General features: G+C 40.7%; 1 protein-coding gene and 1 long non-coding RNA gene across 10 annotated transcripts in view; one reads left to right on the top strand and one right to left on the bottom strand.

Moving 5' to 3' along the window:
• Atp11c (ATPase phospholipid transporting 11C (ATP11C blood group)) overlaps positions 1–18,228 on the top strand; it is a 201,105-nt gene that overhangs the window by 93,328 nt on the left and 89,549 nt on the right. For all 8 annotated transcript variants that reach the window (XR_013047942.1, XM_042268650.2, XM_015987375.3 and 5 more), the window contains 2 exons: positions 7,585–7,713; positions 15,936–16,039. Coding sequence is in view for 7 of the 8 variants with exons in the window: in XM_042268650.2 (XP_042124584.1) it covers positions 7,585–7,713; positions 15,936–16,039 (233 nt within the window). In the remaining variant the exon portion in view is untranslated. The remainder of the gene's footprint in view (positions 1–7,584; positions 7,714–15,935; positions 16,040–18,228) is intronic.
• On the bottom strand, positions 9,344–13,592 carry LOC121825597 (uncharacterized). Of its 2 annotated transcripts, none has more exons than XR_013047943.1 (3): positions 13,454–13,592; positions 9,742–9,861; positions 9,344–9,482 (listed from the first exon to the last, which is right to left on the bottom strand). It is a non-coding gene; the product is annotated as an uncharacterized LOC121825597 (long non-coding RNA). The 2 variants fall into 2 exon arrangements; XR_013047944.1 differs by having other exon boundaries at positions 13,449–13,587.

Genomic DNA, 18,228 nt, shown 5'->3' on the forward strand with positions numbered 1-18,228 from the left:
GAAAATGTACGAATCAGTATCATTTATTTGCATTTGCAGTGCTATATAACTAACGTTATATAAACATAGCTATTTACATTACTAGAAAAGGAAACTCCATACTCATTACATATTATTTCTTCTACCCAAGCCCTGTCAGCACTAACCTTTCTCAATGAATTTACGGTTTTAATATTTTACATGAATGAAATAATCCACTACATGAACTTTGTGTTTTCCATCTTTCAGAATATTTTAAAAATCCATTTGTGTTGTAGCATGTATCAATAATTCATTCCTTTTGATGGTTAGACAATAACATATTCTATGTACCACGTTTTTTTTTATTTACTATCTAGTGTTTCTGTTGGGGGCAGCTATGGGTATTGCTGCTATGAACATTGAAGGACAAGTTCTTGTTTGAATATCAGTTTTCAGTTCTTTTGAGTATATGCCTGGGTTGAGAATTGCTAGTCTTATGATAATTTTAATGAACTACAAAACCGTTTTTGCACAGGGGGTGTACTGTATATATTTACAGAGCAAGGTGGTATTCATATTTTATTCAAATTAATCATTGTTTGCTTCTTCTACCAAATAAGATCCCTGCCAGATGACATTTAAATTTTGCCACATCAAACTTTTTTGGTTGCCAGATTTTTTTAAATAATAAACTTTGCTGTTTAGAATAGGTTTATGTTCACAGCAAATTTTAACGAAGTATAGCTGTACAGACAACGCTCTGCCAAATACAAGGACCCTTTTCTGTTATGAACATCAGTAAACCTCCATTAGCATATAAAATTTAGTTTACATTAGTGTTCACTCTTAGTGCTGTCTATTCTGTGAGGTTTGACAAATATATGGCATGTATTTAACATTGTAACATATAGGATAATATCAGTGTTGTGCCTCATTATTCTTCATTCTCCGTTAATCTCTGCAGTCTCTTTTACTACTATATATTTTTGCATTTTCCAGAATATTATATTGTAGGAACTATACCATACGTAGCCATTTTTTTAAGAGACTGACTTTTTTAACTTAGAAAACATTTACATTTCCTCCATATCTTTTCATGGCTTGATAACTCATTTCTTTGTGGTGATGAGTAATATTAATTTTTCTGAATATACCAGTTTACTTGATATCTACCTTCTAGAGAAGGAATATATTTTACTTTACACTTTTGTCAATTTTGAGTAAAGTTGCTACAAACATTCAAATGTAAGTTTTTATGTGGATATAAGTTTTCACTTCATTAGATTTAATATCTTCATATGGAGATTAGTAGTATGTTTTCTGAAATGGACCTGTCTCTGCTTCTGTCAGAACTTTAGTGTTTGGTATTTGGGTCAGTCTAGTCAGGTTACCATTGTTTGTTTTATTGTAATTATTATTTTTTTAATACACTACTGGGCTTTACATTCTTTTGAAAGATTGATGGCAGTTATGCTGAGTTTTGTGTTGGACCTGGGGTGCTGGAGTGTTTTTCCTAATGTTACCTTTCCACCATCTTCCTTTATCATACTCCAGATGGCCTGACTAACAGTATATGCCTCTTTCTGTTCCCTTGCTTCTCTCTCAAAGCAGTATACTACTGTTTCTTCTTTGTCACTTAATATGAAATGCCAGATAGGAACAGAGTAATTTATTGGTTCTCCTATACCAATCTCAATATTGCATATAAATATAGCATATTGCTGCGGGCCGCAGGAACATATCATAAGAACTCAGCTGGTTATGGCAAAGTCACTACCTGGAGGAATCAGGGAATTCCTCCAGAGGAAGCCAAATCCCAAGGAGTTTTTGGTGTTACTTGGCTTGTTATATATCAGCTGTCTTCTGTTATGAAAATCATGCGTGCCTTCATAGCTTTCCCAATTGACTTTTCCCTAAGAAAGGCTAACAGTGTGGACTGATCACTCTCTGGACATACACATTCCAGGTATTTGGAGAACAGCCTCAGGAAAGGCTTTCTCTGGAATCAGATATCTCCCTTGGCTACTTTCAAGGACTAGCAGTAATAACAGTCCACATGCAAGTCTCCTGGTTTAAGATAAATTCCACAAGGAGACACCACCTAAGTCAGGTGGATGTTAGTAATAGCTTTACACAATTCAGCTCGGACCCTCCTTTCTTACAGCCCTACCAACTTTATAGACCGCTAACTCCTTACCTAACCACTTCTAGGAATATTTAGATAACCTTCTGCGCTGACAGCTATGCTCAGCCAGAACTCCAGTTCAAGCCTCCCTGTAATTATCATTAGCAGCATCCAGCCAGGTCCATCCCCAGATGGAGGAAAGTACTTTATCAGAGATATCTCTGTACTCTCTAAGAACAGACTTAAGCATCCAGGCTACCTGTTTGTGAAGGCCTGGCGGATGTGCCAATTAAGCCTTACTTTCTCTTTTCCCAAACCTTACCTCCAGTTCCAGATCTCCCTTTAACTATCACCAGAGGCATCTAGCTGTACACAGGTTGCCTAGCGACTGAGCACACTTTCCCCCACCCTGCAGAGAAACGGCAGATAGCTTGGACAGATAGGAGCCACAGGAAGAAAAGAAGACAGTTTTATTTTCTCCCATTGACCTAGCAACTTATAGATTCTTAACACTTTCTTTCTTTCTTTCTTTTTTTTTTTTTTTTTTTGGTTTTTTTTGAGACAGGGTTTCTCTGTGTAGCTTTATGCCTTTCCTGGGACTCACTTGGTAGCCCAGGCTGGCCTCGAACTCACAGAGATCCGCCTGGCTCTGCCTCCCAAGTGCTGGGATTAAAGGCGTGCGCCACCACCGCCCGGCAACTTTCTAAGATTATAGTTGAGCACATAAGAGCCCTCTTCTTAGATATTACCTGAATTTAGCCTTTAGTTAATCCATTTCCCCATTGGTCACTTCCTTTTGGGTTTGCAAATGGTAATTAATGTTTATTGCCTCCCTATGTGATTCTTAGCACCCCTCCATTTGCCTCTGGAAGCCTGGTTTTGCACTGCTAAGGGAATACTGCTTGTAAGTGTATATATACCAGGATTTCCAGGGCACAAGAGGACAGAGAAGAGAAAAGAGAATGGAAGAACTAGATGGGTAAGAACTTGAGAGGAACGAACTGAGATGGGGAAGAACTAGATTGAAGGGCTAGAAGAGAGGACAAGAAGAACGAGATGGAAGATGAGGAAGAGCCAGATGAGAGAGAAGGAGACAGGAGAGGAGCTGATAGGGGAAAGAACTAGATAGATGAGAACCTAGAAGGGACAGAACTAGATGAAGGAATTAAGATAGAACCTAAAGGGGACAGTAGACAAATATAGAGAAATCAGGCAAGGAAGGAGCTAGGCATGAGAGCAGAATAGAAACTATGTGGAGAGAGAACTATCACAGAATAATAATAAAGTGTATGAACTAAGGAGTTTTGTGTACATAGATTCATTTCTTCTCATCAAAGATTAGTTATCAGCTGGTTGTAGATTCTTCCCGGACCCTGGGAGGGGACTATCGAGGGGCTGGACCCCCATAGTCCCCGATAGCATATAAAACTAGTTTTCTAGTCTTACAGTCCTATCTCTCATGGGAGTCAGGTTCTTTGTATGAATGGGCTTCCTATCTCATCTCTTGCAACAGCTTGTTTGTGTTTTCTTTCTTCTACCTCTTCTCTGCATCTGTCCTAGATGTAAATGAGCTTTTTGCTTCCTATAAAGAAGGGTGCATGATGCTCTCATGCCTTGTGCCTGTCTCCCCATAGCAGTTGATCACTCCTGTGGCTGTACCAGTAAAGATGGTCCGTTTAGGTCCTCATTCTTTCTCATGAGAACAGTAGGAGCCTGTGGAAAAGAGCTGAGAAATGGTCCACTCTTAACTCTCAAGCTTGTAGAGACTCTAAACTGTCACTGTAGCTTATACCTAGCCTTTAAGAATTGCTTGAAGGAGATGGCCAGTTCAGGCTACCTATCCACTATTGCTAGGAGTCTTAGCTGGGGTTATCTTTGTAAATTTATGGGAGTTTCCCTTGCACCAGCTTTCTACCTGACCCCGAAATGCCCCCACTACACTAATTGTCATCAGAGAGCTTCGTCCGGTAACTGATAGAAGCAGATGCAGAGATCCACAGCCAAGCACTGAGCTGAGCTCCGGAATCTTGTTGAAGAGAGGGAGGAAGGATTGTATGAGCTGGTGGAGGAGGGTTGTGTGTCAATGTCATTAGAAGGGAACCCACAAGGACAATTAACCTGGGCTCTTAGGAGCTCAAAGACCCTGAACAGACAGCTAAAGACCAACCTAGGCCCTGTACATATGTGTTACAGTTGTATAGCTTGGTCTACTTGTGGGACTCCTAGCAGTGGGAGTGCAGCCTGTCCCTGACACTTTAGCTGGCTTTTGGGAACCTATTCCTCTTACTGGGTTGCCTTACCAAGCTTTAAAGCAAGGGGAGGAGCTTAGTCCTTCCTCAACTTGATAGGCCATGCTTTGTTGACACCCATGGGAGGCCTGCAACTTTCTGCACAGAAACAGAGGAGTTTATGGGGGGGCACAGAGGGGAGATGGGAGGAAGGAATGGGAGGAGAGGGGTGTAGGTGGACTTTTCTGCCCCACCAGCCAGTTCTCAAATAATCATACAGAGACTTATTAATTATAAATGCTCGGCCAATAGCTCAGTTTGTTATTAACTAGCGCTTACAACTTAAATTAACCCATACTTCTTATCTATGCTCTGCTATGTGGCTTGGTACCTTTTTCTCAGTACGACAATTTCATGTCCTGCTTTCTCTTCATTTCCTCACGACTTCCCAGACTCTGCCCTGAAAATCCTGCCTAACTACTGGCTGTTTAACTTTTTTATTAAACCAATTACAGTGACATATATTCACACAGTGTGAAGGAATATTCCACAGAGGAGGGAGGGGAAACTGTGTCCTGGATGTAAAATAAATGAATAAGTTTAATTAATTAAAAAAAGAATTGATTTGGAGGGCCAGTGAGATGGCTAAGTGAGTAAAGGCATCTGCTACCAAGCTTGATGACCTGAGTTCAGTTCCAAGGACCCACATGATAGAAAGAAGAGATATGACTCCCACAAGTTTTCATCTGACCTCCAAGTACTCACTGTGGTACATTGGCCCACACACATGATATACATGCAATAAGTTAATTAAAATAGAAAAAAAATTACTTAAATTATTATTGGTCCTAGTGTCAGAGACCTGTAATCCAGCTACTCAGAAGGCTGAGGCAGAGACATCACAAGTTTAAGTCCTCCCTACCCTACACAGAGCAAGTACAAGGACAGCTTGGGTAACTTATTGATCTGTTAATGTCTGTACTTATAATGCTCATAGTTTAGTTGTAGAGAACTTGCTCATCATAAATAAAGCCTTAGTGAATATACAATTTCTACCACTCTACTTTGTTGTTTGTTTTCTTATTAATCACGTTTATGATAGTCATTTTTCCTCATGTGTTCCCTTGGTGTTATAAAACAGATCATCTAGGGCTAGAGAGATGGCTCAGTGGTTAAGAGCACTGGCTGTTCTTTCTGGAGGAGCCTGGTTTGATCCCCAGCATTCGCATGGTGGCCCACAACCATCTATAATTCCATTCTCAGGGGATCTAATGTCCTATTCTGTCTTGTGGGCACTGCACACATGCTTTACTTAGCCATCAGTGCAGGCAAATGAATATTATATATATTATCAGAGGACTGAATATGCAAGACAAAGAATAATCAGACCCTTGGAAGGGAGACAGGACAGGAAATCAGTTTTATTATTTTTCTATTTTATGTATGTTGCTTATTTGTGTGCATATATGTGGTATACATGCATGTTGCAGTGTCTATGTAAGGAGATCAAAGGAAAAATTGTGGGAATTAGTTCTCTCCTACCATGTGGGTTCTGGGGATTGAAGTGAGGTGATCACACTTGGTAGTAAGTGTCTTTACCTGCTGAGCCATTTTGCCAGCTCCCTTTAAAAATGATAGAGGTACTGGAGAGATGGCTCAAAGTTAAGAGCAATTGCTAGCTGGGCAGTGGTGGTGCACACCTTTAATCCCAGCACTGGGAAGCAGAGGCAGGCAGATCTCTGTGAGGTCAAGGCCAGCCTGGTCTACAGAATGAATTCCAGGAAAGGCACAAAGCTACACCGAGAAACCCTGTCTCGGAAAAGAAAAAAAAAAAAAGAGAGAACAATTGCTACTTTTGCAGAGGACCTGGGATCAGTTCCTAGCTCCCACATAGCTCCTCACAACTCTACTTCAAAGGTTCTGGCACCCTCTTCTGGTGTCCGCAACCACTAGGCATGTATACAGTGCACTTACATACATGTAGGCAAAACACTAGTACATATTTATTTAAATGTTTTTAAATGGTAAATAAAAACAGAACTATGAGTTGAATGAATAATTCTCTTTCCTTACAGTTGCCTTCTCCTTTGGCTTCAGGGTGAAGCCTAAATTCCTTAGCCTGCCTGGCCTGGCCCGTTGTGGTATTTCTTCTATACGTTTAAATATAGCTATGGTTATATCATAACCTAAGCACTTATGTAACTGTGGAAGGAAACATCTAAAAAATAGAATAATATTTTAAAATTAATTTAATTATAATTGCTAATTCTGGTGATCTTGGATATTTAGTTATGTTAACAAAGAAAATAATTTTTCCGTTTGAATAGGCCTAAAATCCTCACCATGAAAATTGTTGGGAAGTGTTATCTGAAGGCTTTCTTATATCCTTCTCAAGAAATATACTCTGTTATTCTCAATTTGTGAATAAAGTAGTTACATTGCATTACTAAGTATTATTGACACCCATCAGAAAGTTAATATGTGCACATTAATGTTCTGCTTGTATCATCATTTCAAACATCAGTCTTTTGCACTTATTAGAATCATCTAAGACATTTACCTGAGGTTATATTTATTTACTAACAAAGCTGGGACATGAATTCAGGTTTAAAAGTCTTCAGTTTTATGCTTTGTTCTTTGCATCATTGAATTGTTCAAGATTTCATCTCTCAAGTTTTTCTTCTACTTGAGTTCAGGATACTTGCTGATGAGAGATTGTTACTGCTGTATTAACTGGTTCTTCTGATAGATGAATTCTTGGAAAGCTTACCTAAGAACCTCGCCCCCCCCCAATTATGAGGAAAATTGATACTTTTCTCAATTAACTGAAGTTTTTTGAACACTAAAGAAGGAACCCAACAATCACAACTGCATACAAAATATGCTGAAATATATGTAGTTCAAAGTAAAAATGTGGAGGGCTGTGGTCATGAAGTACCTAACTTGAAACCTATAGATTTTCTTGCTTTGTTCTTTAAATGGCTGTAGAAATTGTCTTATTACATATCAGTTTCAGGAATATCAGAGAATACAGAACAGATGGATATCGGAATTTCTTATAACATGACAAAAGTATCCGAAATCTTTATGCCCTTTAAGAGGAGTCCGAATGTTTAGTGATAGTCTTTCATTTCTTTGAATGTGCTGGAGAATGCTAAGATACTCTCAAAGTCTCAAATCTGTAGATGGCTCTTAAGAAAGTTGTAGCTTTAATGTGAGCTATACTGAATGCTTTGTTTAGAATTGAAAATATTTATTCTGCTATTTTAGGTTGGTGATGTAGTAGAAGTACAGGCAGATGAAACCTTTCCCTGTGATCTTATTCTTCTGTCATCCTGCACGACTGATGGAACCTGCTATGTTACTACAGCCAGTCTTGATGGTGAATCTAATTGCAAGGTAATGGAGACTAAACCTGACCTGAGCATTTTATTATCAGAATGGTTAATGATACAGTACTGTCTCCTAACACTCCTTGATCCCTTAACTCATTTTTACTATTCATGTAAGTTTTGTATTTGTAGACAGTGGTTATGTAATTATATTTGAGCTTCTGAGTAAACACCCATCCTGGAGAATAGGTTTGCATTGTTGAGGATGGGGGGAACCATGCCCTAACAAAAAAAGCCATCACAGTTTTTATAGTACCACTCAAATTTAATATTGAAATAATTCAGTTAACTTTTTGTGTTTTTGTTGTACTTAGGACTGAACTCTTGGCTCACACATGCACAGTAGAACTAGCACTGAGCTATTTTACTACCCTAGGCTTTTACGAGTGAGAATACTTGTGAACCCAAACTACATAACTACAAAAATACTTCAAGTATTATAACTTTAATTCATCTATTTTTATTTTTAAAGGGTCGCATAGTTTGTTTAAAACATTTATTCTGGGTCTAAAGAAATAGTGCTATAGTTAAAAGCACTAACTGCTGCCACGCCTGCACAGCAATTGGGCCCAAAACCTGGTGAGGGAAGTCGGGATGAACACAGCACACACCAGTCAAGTTGCAAGCATCAGGACTTTCTTTATTCTTTCTTCCCCATCTTATATACCCTTCCAGGAGGAAACAAACAAAATTGTTTATCAAGCACGCAGGGTCAAGGAACGGTCAGCATGCCCCAGGAAGCCACAGCTGCCAAACCAAGAGATATACCAAACAGCAAAACATCTGCAGAACAGCGCACTCAGAACAGGGGAGGTGGGGGCAATCTTAGAGGGGTCAGAGCCATTCTGATCCCAACATCTCCCTTTTTATTTATTTAAGCGGCACCTGTCTTAGGTCGACCCGGTAGCATGAACTTACCCGTCATAGGAAAGTGCCCTCCATACTTCCTGTCTTAGGCGCCCATGCTATCCTAGGAAGTTACCCATTTCTGGTTACCGCTTATTAAGCTTCTGAATCCACACTTGAGTGGATTCAGTATGTGCTGAGACAGCTAGCAGGGCTTGTTGGGTGACACCTGCATGAATGGTGAATTGCATTTTAAGTTGGCAGAGGGCCCAGAAGCATACCCCAATTCCAAGACATCCTAGGATTGCCATAGCAAGTGATCCTGACCATTTTTGAAACCAGCCTCCAACCTGGGCCACCCAATCCCACCATCCAATATCTGAAATTAGAACAACTCCAGCATCATCAATGGCCTGTATGGCATGAAAAAGCTGCACAGTAAAATCCACAAATATCATACCCAAGGACCCTGAAACATACCCACTCAGCCTCCAAACTTCATGAGAGTCATCAACAACCCTCCCGAGGGTCACACACATAGATATGTACATCTGAGCGCAGGTCGAATGTTGTTGAGTTCATAACAAATCTAATTGTTCTTGTACCAACACCATCTGTTGATTAAGTGTTGGCAGTCCAGAATGTACATGTCCATTTATCTGATTTTGAATGTCCAAAGCATTAGAGACTCTTTTCACCACATCAGCTTGCTGGGTATTTTGAGAAAGGGCAATTCCTGCAGTAGCAGCAGCAACAGCAGAAACAGCAATGGCAGTAACAATGGCGGCAGTGATTCCAAAACCTCTCTTTGTTCTATGCAACTGGACAGGAAACTGGGAACATGCTTCCATTGGCATTGGAATGGCAGCAGGAATTCTTCATAACTAACACATTATCTTCATCAAGCCAGCAACTGCTAAGGCTGCAATTCTGAACAGAACAATTTTAATAAAGCACCCCCTCCTGCCCCAGTATAAACAGGGAAAGGAGGAAATGCTAAAATTTTTCCCAGAAGAATAATTGACTTTAATAGGCTCCTCAAAAGTCAGGATGAGATGGAATAGAAACATTAAAGTTTTATCCATAGGTATACAAGCTGACGGACGGCCCATAGTCCAATTACTAGCACAAATAGAAGGAAAATAGGGGTATGTATCCCTACAGGCATCAGCACTGGGGGATTTTTTACCAGACTCCAATACACTGTCTCCGGCTTCACTTGATACATCAGAAGCAGCATTTCCATCAGCCATAGACATTTCCATAGGACGAACACACCTCTCCGGAACCCCCACTGGTGACTCAGCATCTGGAGGATAAACACACACCGTTCCCCTTACTCTAGCCAGAATTGGGGCAGGGTCTTTCCAGATACCTGTAGACAGATCTTTCCACCTAACCTGCGCCTGTACCATAGGCCGGCCCTGAAAATGTCGGGTCATGGCAGTAAGGCCCTGTTTATCGACCATTAAAAAATTTAAAATGTATAAAACAGATGATCATTTTACATTTGGTCCTGATTCTGGCCCCACAATCTCCCCCTCTTTTATTTTAATTAGATACTGTTTGATGGTAGCATGTGCTCGTTCCACTAGAGCTTGGCCTTGAGGATTATAAGAAATGCCAGTAACATGATGAATAGACCAGGCAGCACAAAACTGTGCAAACCCTCTGCTGGTATAAGCTGGGCCATTATCTGTTTTTACTTGTCTGGGAACTCCAAGGTGAGCGAAAGCTTCAATACAATGGTTTTGTACATCTTTTTGGCGTTCTCCTCGATGTAAGGAAGCAAAGATAGCTCCTGAACATGTATCTACTGAAACATGCATATACTTAAGCACACCAAAGGAGGGCACATGTGTAATATCCATCTGCCAAGTATCAGTGGGACAGAGACCTCGAGGATTCACTCCCAGTGCTGGAGAATTTAAAAAGGGGGCACAAGTTGGGCAGGTGGATGTAATTTTTTGAGCTTCTTGATGAGAACATTTCTTCCCCTAAGTGTGTGGGTAATCCAGGTAAGACATATGTGGGGCGTTTACCCACCACCCCCACAGCTTCCCAGAGTTTTCTTGAGTGCGAGCAGCAGGAACTATTAGATAGAAGGATTTATTGCGGAGAATATCATGGAGATAAACAGATAGAAAATAAAGGATAGCCTCGAGAGGGCCTGGAACCTATTCCAACGGGCCCCGACTGTCTCTGGCCCAGGATTTTTTTTTTTTTTTTTGGTTTTTCGAGACAGGGTTTCTCTGTGTAGCTTTGCGCCTTTCCTGGGACTCACTTGGTAGTCCAGGCTGGCCTCGAACTCACAGAGATCCACCTGGCTCTGCCTCCCGAGTTCTGGGATTAAAGGCGTGCGCCACCACCGCCCGGCAGGCCCAGGATTTTTATAGAGACGCCAAGGGGTGGAGCAAAAGACCTCCTCCCCCAGCACAGCCAAGTGCAGGCCATCTCAGACACCTGCACTCAGGCCCGTGGTCCTGATCATCCTCTATTCGGACCTGCTGGGTAAAGCCACGAGGAACCCAAGAATGGGCTCCCACAGACATAAGGCTGAAAACTCCCTTGATGGCCATCATCTTTCCAGTGCAAAATTTTAGTACTTTTAAGAGGTGTGGCTTGCCCTATTCCTTATAATTTTGACAAAGTACTCTCCAGGGGCCAGGCTTTAGGCCAATGTTCATAAGCCAAAACAGAAACAAATGCCCCAGTATCCAGAATTCCCTTAAAACCCTTCCCATCTATAGTTAATTATAATTGAGGTCTGTCCTGCAAAGAAGCAACCCAAAAGGCTGTGGAGCTAACTGCGCCCCCCCCCCCCCCCGGTGCCTCTAACAGGGTTAATAATTGGATTATTCGTAGATACCTGGGAATCAAAAGTAATTGAGCCAATCGCTCCCCTTGGGGAATGACTATAACTCCTCTTTGAACGGTGGTCATAATCTTAAATTCTCCTTGATAATCTTGATCTATGACTCCTGGAAGAACTGTGACTCCTCTCAAGGTTACACTGCTCTGGCCCAATATAAGGCCCATGGTGTTAGGTGGTAGGGGCCCAATATAAGGCCCATGGTGTTAGGTGGTAGGGGCCCTTAAACTCTTGTAGGCAGGGCCTGCGGTCCCATTTGAGGAGTTAGGACTGCTCTGGCGGTGGTACTGAGGTCCAGTCCTGCACTCCCTAGGGTTCCTCTAGTGAGGTTGTCAACATGAAGGGATTGCCTTGAGGCACAAACTGAATCCTGCCGCTCCCTGGCATACTGGAAGGGTTCATTGCTCCATACACTTGGGCTTTTCACGGGGCCCTGAGCGGGCCCCTCTGGCCGTTTCCCGGCTGTAAGGGTCTCCCTTCAATGTCTGTTTTTGAAGGACAGTCGCTACTCCAGTGAGCCCCTCTCCGGCATCGTGGACAGATGCCAGGAGTAGTCTGTTGTCTGTTATTAAGGCAGTCCCTTTTAAAATGTCCTGCTTGTCCACAACCAAAAGAGTTGCACTGTCCTGTGTTACCTGCAGCCCCTTCAAGGCCACGGCATATGGCTGCAGCTAACACCTGTCCTGTTATGTGATTTCCATCTATATCTCTACAGATCCTGATATAATCATTCAAACTATTCAAATTATTCAAAATAATTCAAAATTATTTCTATGAGATCCTAAGGCTTCCTTACAATATTTATTGGCATTTCAAAAGCCAACTGTTTTACTATTAGAATGGCTTGATCAGAATCCCCAAACAACTTTCCAGCTAATTGTAATAAGCGTGAAACAAAATCGTGATAAACCTCAAATGGGCCCTGAACTAGAGACAGTTGATCACCTGCTGCTTTATTAGGCAATGCTTTCCCAGACTGGATTGTGGCAGTAGCTATTTGAGCATATACCCCAGGATCATAAACAAGTTGTGCCGCTAAGGCAGTGTACCCTCCTGAGCCAGTCAGCATGTCTAAATTCCTCTCAGGAAACCCGGCTTGTGCCTTTAAATGGGCAATTTGTATACACTTTTCCTGATACCCTCCTCTCCATAGTAAGTAATCACCTCCAGACAAACAGCATGGCATAGCTGCTGCCATTCGCTGGGTGTTAGGTTAGCTGCCTGGTAAGATTCTACCAAAGATAAAGTAAAAGGAGCCAAGGCACCGTAGCTGGGTACAGCTTCCTTCAACTGCCTCATTTCCTTGAAGGTGAGGGCAACATGCTGTCTGATGCTCTCTGACCAGGGTTAGCAGGATCATCTATCTCTATGATGGGGAATGCATGGGCACCTGAATTTTGGAAGGCTACTCCTCGGTACTCTTTTACATTTGGCCATTTCCAATCCTCCTCCTCATAGGCCGGAGGTAGAGGTGGCACAGACGGCTGAGTGTCGACAGCGTCCTCTTTGCCTGAACTGTCTTTTGGTTTCACTTTACATTGTTTTAATTTTTTCTTTAACTCCTTGACTTCTTGCTTTAATTTCTCCTCCTCCGAGTCCTCTCCTTCTGATTCTGACAACTCAGTCTCCATGCCCCATAACACGTCTAATTTCTCATCAACAGCGCTTACAGATTTCTTCCTCTTGAGCCTCATTATAAAGTCTAGTAGCCTCAGCTAATTGTTCTTATACTTTAACTTTCTCTGTTAGCAAGGCATCTTTAACTAATCTCCATAAGGAAAATGTAGCTATAGGTAAGTTATCTGGGCCCCTCTCATGAAGGGCCCTTTGTAAGTCCTGTTTCACTTGTTCCCAGTCAGGGATATTCAATCCCCCTCCAGTTAAAAACCAAGGACTGACTTCTGCAACAATTGTAACAAATGCAGCTGCGGTACTTCCTTAATTTCTGTTCCTTGCTGTTTTAAAACCTTAGTGATCTCAATGGCCATCTGAGATTTACTTGTAGCGTTCCCTATGGTACGTACCTTACCTTAATTACTCGTATCCCCAATTCACTCCGTTTGCTAGCCCAGGAGCGACCCCGTCCTTCAAACCCCTCTTTCCAGGTCTCAGTGACACCTCCACTTGCCACGCCTGCACAGCAATTGGGCCCAAAACCTGGCGAGGGAAGTCGGGATGAACACAGCACACACCAGTCAAGTTGCAAGCATCAGGACTCACTTTATTCTTTCTTCCCCATCTTATATACCCTTTCAGGAGGAAACAAACAAAATTGTTTATCAAGCACCCAGGGTCAAGGAACGGTCAGCATGCCCCAGGAAGCCACAGCTGCCAAACCAAGAGATATACCAAACAGCAAAACATACGCAGAACAGCCTGACCTCAGCGCACTCAGAACAGGGGAGGTGGGGGCAATCTTAGAGGGGTCAGAGCCATTCTGATCCCAACAAACTGCTTTTCTACAAGGGCCTAAGTTCAATTTCTAAAACCTATATAGTAGCTCACAATAAGATGTAATTCCAGTTCCAGGGGATCCGAATCCCTGGCTTGCTTGGGCATGCCCTGACCTGTTTGGACACTAGGCACACAAGTGGTACACAGATGTACATATAACCAAAACACCCATACATGTAAAATTGAATAAATACTCCTGTGATATACCCAGTCTAATATGGAGTAATTTCATTACATGTTTTAATACCTTAGGAAATAGTTTAATAAATGTTTATTTATTGTAACTAGGAGGAGTTTTAAGTATGTTATAGTCAATTTAATCAAAATGGGTGATAGTGTACTTTGGTACTTTCTGGCAAAGCCAGTTTTGGGCGGTTGTCATCCAGTGTTCCATGGAGCATCAAGACTTATCCTTTCTGTGCTGCCTTTAAGGAGTAATTCTGGTTCGGTGTGGTCGTGCATGCCTTTAATTCCAGTACTCGAGAGGCAGAGACAAATTAATCTTTGTTGAGTTTGAGGCCAGCCTGGTCTACATAGGGAATTCTGCCAGCCAGTGCTGCATGGAGAGATCCTGTTTAAAAGAAAAAAAAAGTAGTATTACTAATGAGCTCACATGTGGGTGTAGCTGAAGTTTTCTCTGGTCCTGCCCAACCCCACATACCCTGCAGCCACTTATAAAATAATCACTCAGAAGCTTATATTAATTAAAACCTCTGGGCCATTAGCTCAGGCTTATTATTGACTAGCTCTTAAACTTAAATTAACCCATAATTCTCATTTATGTTTAGCCACGTGGCTTGGTACCTTTTCTCAGTTCTGCCTTCACATCTTGCTTCCTCTCTGTCTGGTTGGCGACTCCTGACTCAGCCTTCCTCTTCCCAGAATTTTCCTTGTCTGTTTATCCCTCCTATACTTCCTGCCTGGCTACTAGCCAATCAGCATTTTATTTATCAACCAATGGGAGCAACACATTCACAGCATGCAGGGCACCATCACCCATCATGTGGTTAGGTCTTTGGGGAGGTCTCTTATTTTTTTTCCCTGTGGAGTTAAGGAATTGGACTCAGAATGTGAAATGAAAGTTTTACTTGTTACTATTTACTGATTTTGTATTTCAAGCACACAACACTAATTTACTGGTGTCTTAGGCTGTTCAAATACTGAGTTATATTTTAGGGATTATCAAGATAGAGAAGTCTAGCCTGGCGTGGTGGCACATGACTTTAATCCCAGCACTCGGGAGGCAGAGCCATGTGGATCTCTGTGAGTTCGAGGCCAGCCTGGCCTATAGAGCAAGTTCCAGGACAGGCTCCAAAGCTACACAGAGAAACCCTGTCTCAAAAAATGAAAAAAAAAGATAGAGAAATCTACCTAAAGATTCTCTAACATTGAAAATATTGTTTAGAGGAAGAAAATTTTCAGTTTTCTTTTATTCAGTAAGTGGCAATAAATCAGAATTCTTAAAGTCAGGCAGTAGTTTTAAATATAAAGCAAGAAGTTCTCTAATATGCCTAAAGACTGTGTCAATAGCTTTCTTTGTGCATAAGTGTTATAATACTTGAATCTGCATTAAACTTTATTGACAGTTTATAAATAGGCTCATTAGAACTTGTCTTGCATTTTGGATGAATTAAGAGTATGGTACACATATGTAGAATATTTTATTCATTGAATATAAGACATTATCTTTCTGCTCCTATATAAAATACATCCATATTGAACAGTTTCAAAATCTTTAAACTTTTATGTAATAGAAGAGAAAAATATGTTAAAATCTTCATGGGGATTTCAGTTAATTATATGCATGCTACAAATATAAATCACTCCAGTGTCAGTGTCAAGGAAGGTTTTTGTTTTTCTTTTACCTTTGAAATCCTTTTGGAACAGGGTTACCTAGTTATTTGTAACATATTTTAAGAATGGTGTAGAATGTCCATCAACATTTTTAAAACTCTGCTTAAGCCTCTTATTCTAAATGTGCTGTTTCTGAAATCAGTTGGCTATACAGTTTAAAAAAAGAAATACTTTATATTTGATTATCTTGTGCTTTCATATAGACACATTATGCAGTACGAGATACCATTGCACTGTGTACAGCCGAATCCATTGATAACCTCCGAGCAGCAATTGAATGTGAACAGCCTCAACCTGACCTCTACAAGTAAGCAAGCACCTTATTTTACTTTATTGCTGTCTGTTGGCTCTGCTTCTTTTTTTGCCACCAGTATAGCAAAGAAACACCCACTACTTACTTACCAGTCTACTCTTGCGTATATTTTTATGAGCTGTTCTTTCTCCTGGAAAGGAAATGAATCAAATCAACATTGCTCACTACCAGCCTAAGAGAATTCATTGTGGGCTTAGACATCCTATTTTTTTTCCCCTTTTCTTTGTTACTTGTAAACATGGCTATTAGTTTTTTTAGATTGTTATCCCAAGCCTCATCTATTAGACTAATGGATTTCCCAGAGTTAATTAAAAAATAAACCTTTTACATCTTATCCAACATGAAACAAGCAAGAGTATATGGGACAGTGCAGTGCAATTAGTAGGCTCAGCATCGTTTCTTGTTAATGATTATGATGAACTGAAGATTTCAAATAGGCTGTTTGTTGTCCACAATAAGCCATTAAGTTCAAGGAACAGTAAACTGGTATGTTTTCTTCTGGCTCATGGATTTAGGTTTTCTGATTAACATTCATTGTGGGTTGTCAAAAATTTGGCATTAGCTTCTAGGATTGGTTAATTGAATTAGGGTGTGGTACTGCTGAGCGGTGTAATAATAGTTTTTAATTCCTTTCATTCTATACCACTGTTGCAGGTAACATCCACTATATAGGCAAGCCATCATGTTAGTTCATGTTGTTGGTCATAATGGAGGACCAAATGACTGAATTTGATTTACTCTAGTATGGAAATATATCCTACTATGAGAATGTTGATTCCCGCCTCCTACTTCATTCCTTCTTTCCTCTCTCTCTCTTTCTCTCTCTTTCTCTTTCTCTCTCTCTCTCTCTCTCTCTCTCTCTCTCTCTCTCTCTCTCTCTCTCTCTCTCTCTTTGTTTTTCGAGACAGAGTTTCTCTCTGTAGCTTTGTGCCTTTCCTGGAACTCCCTTTGTAGACCAGGCTGGCCTCAAACTCACAGAGATCTGCCTGCCTCTGCCTCCCAAGTACTGGGATTAAAGGCATGCGCCACTACTGCCTGGCATCCACTTTCAAGAACTCAATGAACAAAGGATATCAATCAATAAATCTAAGCTTGTAGTACAATAATAAAGATGTATACAAAGTTCATGAAATCACAGAAAAGGGATTGGCTTATTCTACCTGAGAATATACGAATGTATTTTGCATACATACATATACATATATACATATATATATACACTCGTGCATATTTATAAGGGAAATTCCCAGATTTTACAGTTGCCTTAAATATGAAGGAGAAATTAGGGTAGTCAAGGTTATCCTAATTTACTAAGCTGAATCCCTTTAATGTGGCTTCAGAATACCAAGTATTTCTACCACTCTGATAGAAATCACTTGTACTGTATTTATCAAATTCACTTATCTTTCTTAGGGCAAAGAATATGCCTTTATAGTTTATTGTATCTTCAACATCTATCTGGTACAGTACTTTCAAAATTAACAGAGTGAATGGATAGATCTTCCTATTTTGTATATAAAAGTATTTAAATTGAGGTGCTACAGAGATAACTCAGTGGTTAAGAGCATGCATAACACACACATTAGACTTCTCATAACCACTTATAGCTCCAGGAGATGCGATGCCTCTGGCTTCTTTGGACACATTCATTCACATGCACAAACACAGAGATACACATATGTTCATACAATTAAAAATGAATAGGTTTTTGTTTGGTTGGTTGGTTTTTTGAGACGGGGTTTCTCTGTGTAGTTTTGTGCCTTTCCTGGATCTTGCTCTGTAGACCAGGCTGGCCTTGAACTCACAAAGATCCCCCTGGCTCTGCCTCCTGAGTGCTGGGATTAAAGGCATGCACCACCACCGCCTGGCCCATGAATAGGTTTTTAAAAGAGAGCATGAATTTTGGTTGATAGGAATGTGGATATGAACCAAGGAGAAGGTCCAGGGGTGAATATTATCAAAATACAATACATTGTATGAAATTCTCAAAGAATTAATAAAAATATTCTAAAAATCAAAATGTTTTAAAAGTATGTGAACTGTATAATATAGTAATACACTAGTTTCTGTAACTGAAGTTTTCCTGTTCCCACCCCACTCCCGTGGTCCTGCAGTCCTGAGTAAACACACAGAGGCTTATTTTAATTAAAACTGTTTGTCCATTAGCTCAGGCTTTCCACTGA

The sequence above is a fragment of the Peromyscus maniculatus genome, chromosome X (assembly GCF_049852395.1).
Source record: "Peromyscus maniculatus bairdii isolate BWxNUB_F1_BW_parent chromosome X, HU_Pman_BW_mat_3.1, whole genome shotgun sequence".
Taxonomy (NCBI): Eukaryota; Metazoa; Chordata; class Mammalia; order Rodentia; family Cricetidae; genus Peromyscus; species Peromyscus maniculatus.